This window comes from Eublepharis macularius, chromosome 15 (genome assembly GCF_028583425.1).
Source record: "Eublepharis macularius isolate TG4126 chromosome 15, MPM_Emac_v1.0, whole genome shotgun sequence".
In the NCBI taxonomy this organism is placed as follows: domain Eukaryota; kingdom Metazoa; phylum Chordata; class Lepidosauria; order Squamata; family Eublepharidae; genus Eublepharis; species Eublepharis macularius.
The window spans coordinates 23,005,908-23,012,489 of NC_072804.1; the positions used below are offsets into that span (position 1 = coordinate 23,005,908).

The following is a 6,582-nucleotide window of genomic DNA, read 5'->3' on the forward strand; positions in this document are numbered from 1 at the left end:
GTATGTCTAGCATTCGAGAGTATAATTTTGCTGATAGCTCAGCTAGTGTTATAAGTTGCCTTGAGTCACTACTGCATGGCGAAGTAGAGATGTTTTAATAAACACAATTTTTTGTGGTTCTCAAAAGCTTATATTACAATAAAGCTGGCTAGTCTTAAAGGTGCTACTGGACTCTTTACTATTTTGCATTTTTTTTAAAAAATTGTACCCACACAGCGTAAGCGCACAGCTGCCATGCCTTGCTTCACTTCTGGCCCCCTTTCCCCATGAACCTGGTAGGAACCCCTTGGATGAGAACCACAATCTGGGATGATCGTGCCTCTTGACTCAACGGAATCAGAGCCAGGGGTCACCCTCCATCCCTCAGGAGAAGAACTGATTGAGACCCCAACTGGCAGCTCAGACACTCAGGGTCTTCACTGCATCCCCACTGGGAAAAGCAGAAGAACTGGAGCTGCTTCAGCATAATGGTTAAGTGGTTGGGCTGTGAATCAGCACTCTGCTAGTTCAAATCCCACAACTGCCAAGAGCTCAGCAGGTGGCCTTGGGTACGCCATTCCTTTCAGCTCCAGTTCCCCAGCTGTATTGTGGGAATAATGATAACACTATGTTCACCGCTCTGAGTGGGCACTAATCTGTCTAGAAGAGCAGTATGTAAGTGTCGTCGTTGTTATTCAATGATGCCCAGCTCCAAGGCGGAGCACTGCTGCTTTATGCTCCTGGCAGCTTCACTGGAGCTTACAAAGACTTGTCAGGATCAGTGCCGGCTGTCTCCTCTTGGAGCTCTCCCCGGTCCTGGAGGAATGGAAGGTGGCTGTCTTCCTGGGACCAGGGCCGATTCCAGATGACTAACCTTAAGGCGCTTCATGCCGCCCTCTTCCGGATCTCGACGGGGAAAATGCGAAATATCGCGTTTCCTCGCGCGAGTTTTGCACGACGACGCACAAAACTCGCACGAGGAAACGTGATATTTCGCATTTTCCCCGTCGCAATCCGGAAGAGGGCGGCATGAAGCACCTTAAGGTTAGTCATCTGGAATCGGCCCTGTTCTGGTATCTCAAACTAGGTGCTGAGCATCCTCTCTGCCAGGTGAATCCCCCCTCCACTCAACATATACACATACAGGCTGGCACTCTATCAGCTCTCAGCCAGGCTGGAACAAGGAAATAACTTGGGGGGGGGGGAGGGATTTAAAAGCTAAGGATCTTTGGCATAAACTTTTTTGACTCACATTTCCCTGGATTTTATTTTATTTACTTTTTCTCCCTTAAGAGGACCTAAGGTGGCTTACATAATTCTTCTCTCCTCCTTTATTCCCACAACCACCCTGTGAGGTAGGTTAGGCTGATGGTGCAGGACTGGCCCATGGGCACCCAGCAAGCTTCCATGAAAGAGCGGCAATTCAAACCGGGTCCTCCCAGATCCTAGTCCAACACTCTTAAACGCAATGCTACGCTCTCTCTGATTTGGGTCAGATGCTGATTTACTCAAGGGGGGGGCAGGAATCACCACCAACTTTATCCTGCCAGTTGTACTGAAGGGTGGCTGTCAAGAAAGGAAGTTGCTGACAGAACATGCGAAAGAATGCCGGCTGTTTTTATCTGTCATCAAGCCAGGCCAATAAAAGGCTAACTAACTCCTAGTCAAGGGATGTGTCTGTGGAGAGTCACCTACATGGTTTGGGAAGTTCCTCCTCAAGCAATAATGCCATAGAGCCCACCCTCCAAGGCAGGCATTTTCTCCGGGGAGGGGGGGGCTGACCTCTGTGGCCTGGAGATCCGTGGCCATTCTAGAGCTCTAGGCTCCACCTGGAGGTTGGCAAGACTAGCCCATCACATGCTTGGCAGAGGCGTGGCCGGAGTCCCATTGCCCCGAGAAGGTGTCGCTGCCCTTCCTCGGGTCTTGGAATCTGAGCGGGTGCCAGGCTGCCTTGGCACTGCCGACCTTTCCAAAGGAACAAGGGGGGCGACACGGGCTTTTCCTCCTCCGCCGTCTCTTCCACTTTTCTGCCTCGCCATGCGGTGCTGCGGCTGGAGCCTCTCCTCTCCCTGCCTGCCTGGGAAAACGCTCCTCGCCCGCCCGCCCCCCGCCCCGCCTAGAGCAGGCAGCCTTTTGTGCGCCAAGCCAAGGCCGGAGCCGACCCCTCGGGGACAGGCGGGCGGGCGGGGAGACGCCCCACGGCCAACACGCTGCCTGCGGCCCAGGGAGGCTGCCCTCCCCGCGCGGATTCCGCGCGGCCAGGCTCTGCCGCCTGCGGCTCTCCCTCCCGCAAACAATAGGGGGTGGGCCGGGGAGGAGGAGGCGGCAAGGCCCGGGCCGGCTACCAGGAGACGGCCGAGGGAGGGGGGCGCTCCGGCGGAGGTCTCCCCCCCGGCCTGCCCCGCCGCGCGATGCCCCTTCGCGGCCCAGCAGGTGCTTCCGAGCGCGCCCCTCCGCCCGGCCTCCCCCCCCCACGCGCGCGTTTTGTTCCCGCGCCTCCCGCCGGCCTTTGTCGGGGCCGAGCCCAGCCGCCCTTGGCTGGAGAGGGGGCCGAGCGTGCCGCCGCCCGCCCGCCCGCGCCCTCACCGTGATGTGCGGGATGCTCTTCTTGCCCTGGAAGCCCGACATGCCGGCGGCTGGAGCGGCGGCGGCGGCGGCAACAAAGCGCGGCGGCCCGGCGAGACGGAGCGCGGAGCCAGTCGGGGCGCGGCGCGTCTAGGGGCGGCGGCGCCTGCCTGCCTGCCTGCACGGGGCCCCCAGCCCGGCGCGATGCCTCGCCCCCCGCTCCCTCCCAGCCCGGACGCGTGACGGAGAGAACGTCGGCACCGGCGGGCCCGTCTCCGCCCAAGAGGGCGTCGAGCCGCCCGCCTCTCACAGCCAGGCGCGGGAAACGGCCCGCTCCGAGGAGGGAGCGCCGACCAAGTCCGCCGCACGGCCGGCCGGGGCGGGCCAAAAGGGGGGCTGTCTGTCTCCAGCCCTGCCTCGCCGCGCGGCGGGGCGTTTTCAGGCCTCCGCGGGGCATCCGCGCCCGCCCCGAGACCCAAACTGCCCGTTCCAGGCAGCAAAGGGGCTCCGCGGCGCTGGCCACCAACCCAGCCCGGGGTTTGGCCCAGGGCCCAAACGAGCTCCGGGATAAAAGGCTCGTCTTCGGTATCAAGAGACTGGTCTCCTCAGGGCCGGAAGGGAATTCTCCAAGGGCTGGAGCTCCAGAGGCCTCCTGTGGTGGGCGCAGAGGCTCAAGTGGGGCCCGAGAGAAGCCCAAAGCAGTGAGAGGGGAGGAGGGGTGTCTTGAGGACAAGGTGCAGGAAAGCACCAGGCGCCACGGGCCATGCCCCAAAGGAGGGCCTGCCCCTGTCTGGGACAAGGATTGGGACAAGGATTTTGTCCCATGCTCCCGTATTCTTAAACAGATGTTAGTGTCATTTAAAATGCCAGGAGAAGAGCTATGGCAACAACAATCCAAGCCACATTTACAGATAAGACAGATTCTGCTACCTTCTCCAGCACATACCAGTTCCCTCATTCTCACAATCTCCAACCCCACCCCCACCCCAGGTGGAAGCCACCTTCCTTCCCCTCCACCTTCTGGTGGTCTCACATGGTCAGCCATTTTTCATGCAGCTGGTTGTGCCAGGAATAAGACTGGGGAGGCAGAGACAAGCCATACTGCCAGAGCTGATCAGCGCAGCACACATACATGGCCATCACAACAGGGAGACACAACTGCAAACAGCAGCTGGGTTGTTCAAGCGAGCCCTTCACCAGCCAGGTCCTCCTTACCCATGGCTTGCTCTGGGGCTTTTCATGTCTGTTTTATACACTGCAAGACAGACATGTTTTTGCATGTTCCTTGTATGTTGTTTTTAGATATGCTTCTTCCTTCTGTGTTGTGGTGGACACCTGGCAGTTAAGAAGGATCCTTTCATCCTTTCAACAGGAGCCTCGCGTTTTGGAGACCAGGGACACCAATGTTCTCAAAGCTAATAATAATAATAACCTTGTGCTTATTTACCACCCTTCAGGACAACTTAAGCCACACTCAGAGCACTTTACAAACTCAATGTCATTATTATCTCCAAAAACACACCCAGTGAGGTAGGTGGGGCTGAGAGAGCTACAACTGACCCAAGGTCATCCAGCTGGCTTCATGTGGAGGACTGCAGAATCAAACCTGGCTCTCCAGATTAGAGTCCTGCCGTTCTTAAACACTACACCAAACTAATGCACAGAGGACTCATCAGCTGCATTCTTAAGAGGATTTTTTTTACTCAATTGCACCTAAGGATACCAGGGCTTATCCTGGGACCCCCCCTCCCCAAACAGACAGCTGTGGAGTCTCCACAGGTCAGCAACTCTGATTACCCTTGAGGGATAGATGCCTACTTTTGGGTCCTGGGGGTATTGATCACTGGAAATCAGGCTCCTGGGATCTATCTCTGCCATTTCCTCTGCAGCTTCTGGGATTTCCTAACGGGAGCATGTACTGTAGCCAGGTTAATAGAAGCAGTTTAAGAGATCTTTTGCCTGGACCCAGTAACCATCAGGAACATGAAAAACAGCTAGGAAATTAGATCCATGTGCCAAAAACGTGTGGTGCTGGCGAGGTTGTCTGAAGGTTCCAGTATAAGGAGCAGCCTTTACACCTTCTCCTCGGCTGGAATCCTACAGAGATCAGTAGGCCTCAGCTGCAAACCACAGGGAATACTCTGCATTGAAAAAAATGATGCAGCACCATTCATTTTCAGCAGGGTTTGCCAACGGGAGCTTCCCAGAGGGAAGAGCATTGGTGTACAGGCCATGGCCTAGTCACCATAAGACTCTCAACAAGTGGAGTCAGGGACTTTTGCCCTCAAGGGCATTGAGCATTCAGCCTCTTTTCCCCTGAATAGTGCCTGTGCTTGCCTCTGTGGTCCCACTGGTCACCAAAACCATGTGGAGGGGGGGGACAAAAATGAGAAACAGTACATAAATACTCCTGGGAAGGAGTTGGAGACTGTGAAGGGTACCCCAGCTCAAGAGAAGTATTCTTTTATACTCTTTTGACAATATTGTGATAGCCAGCATAGGATAGTGGCCGGATAGAGCATTGGCTGGGCCTGTGGAGAGGCCCAGGTTCAAATCCTGCCCCCCTGAACCTCACTAGTTGACCTTGGGCCATTGAGCCTTCCTCAGCCTAACCAACACAGTGTTGTGAGGATTAAAAGGAGGAGGAATGAGCCTCCAGCTCTTTACAGGAAGGACAGAAATCGGCGGTAAAATAAATACAAATGCAATTTGTGGGGAAATAATGGTAACTCTATGTACAGCTGTGGAAGGTAAGGCCTTTCCCAGCATGGTCTTGAGTGCCGACAGCCCCAAACTGGATGGCCGGCTCCCGGAGATTCCTGGTTAGGCAACTCAGGCCGGGATTCCCAGGAAAGGGCCACCCTACGACATCTTTGTGCCGCTCCAAGGACTCCCAGCAGAGAGGAGGAGGCCGTTCCTCCGCGCTTCTGAAAGGGACGCCAAGCAGAAAAGGGGGGCAGGCGGGGCCTTGGCCTGCGGGATGAGCCGCCGCCGCTTCCCAGGGCAGGCCTCTTCTGACGCCTCTGCGCCTGGCAACCCCCGCAGCTACTACCGAAGCCCGTCAGCAGCCAGGCTGAAAAGAAATCGGAGGGGGGGAAGAGGATGCCGGGGAGGGAGCCCAGCCCGCTGCCCTTCAGCCGCGGGGCACTTGCAGGAAGCCTCCGGGGGCCCAGCCTCCTCACGCCCGCCTAAGACACCGCAGACTGGGCAGAGGGAGCGGCTCCGCCTCGCCTCGCCCCGCTTCCTCGCGGCGCCCTCAGAGGTGGGCGGGGGAAGGTCCATCTCTGCCCTCCCCGGCGCAGCCCCCGGCGCGCCCCTTCGCCGGGGAGCCCCGCAGCGAGGCCCGCCCGCCCGCGCCCCGGGCCCCGCCTCACCTTGCCGTTGTCCAGGCCGGGCAGCCAGAGGCGCTCCTTGCCGAGGGGCTCGCGGATCTCCACGCCGGGCGTCTTGTCGTCGCGGTCGCCGCCGGGCGAGCCGATCACGGAGCCGGAGATCTCGCTGACGTCGCTGGCCGTCTCGCTGTAGCTGTCGCCGGCGGTGCCGTCGAGCATGTCGTGGCGGCTGCCGCTGCGCGGCGTGCGGGCGCCCTTCTTGCCCACGCTGTAGGCGTCGAAGTCGATGGTCTTGTTCTCGTAGGCGCCCTCCACCGAGGCGAACATGCCGCCGTACTTCTGCCGCGGGGTCTGCGCCGTGGTGCCCGGGCGGGCCAGGTAGACGGGCAGGTCGTCCTCCTTGTTCCACGTCCTCTTCCGCTCGGCCATCCTGCGCGCGCTCTACCGGCCTCCGCCGCCTCGCCGGGGCACCATGCACGGGGGGCGCGCCGGGCACGCCGCGGCTGGCGGGCGGGCTGGGCGGCCCCTGGCTGCGTCCCCCGGGGGCGCCTGGCTGAGCCCCTGCCTGCGCCGGGAGCACGTGAAGGAAAGTACAAAGGGACGAGGCGGGGGGGGGGGAGGGGGCTGCGAGCGCTCGCGACGAATCGGCGGCGCGGCCGGACTGCAGCGCGCTCGCCCGCCCGGAGGCGCACAGGCAGGCAGGCCG

At 59.2% G+C, this 6,582-nt stretch overlaps 1 protein-coding gene across 1 annotated transcript in view; it reads right to left on the reverse strand.

The window, feature by feature from the left end:
* CRMP1 (collapsin response mediator protein 1) overlaps positions 1-6,305 on the reverse strand; it is a 43,755-nt gene extending 37,450 nt beyond the window's left edge. Inside the window, exon 1 of the mRNA XM_054999197.1 lies at positions 5,919-6,305. Within this exon, the coding sequence (XP_054855172.1) occupies positions 5,919-6,305 (387 nt within the window). The remainder of the gene's footprint in view (positions 1-5,918) is intronic.
* Positions 6,306-6,582: the final 277 nt, after the last annotated feature.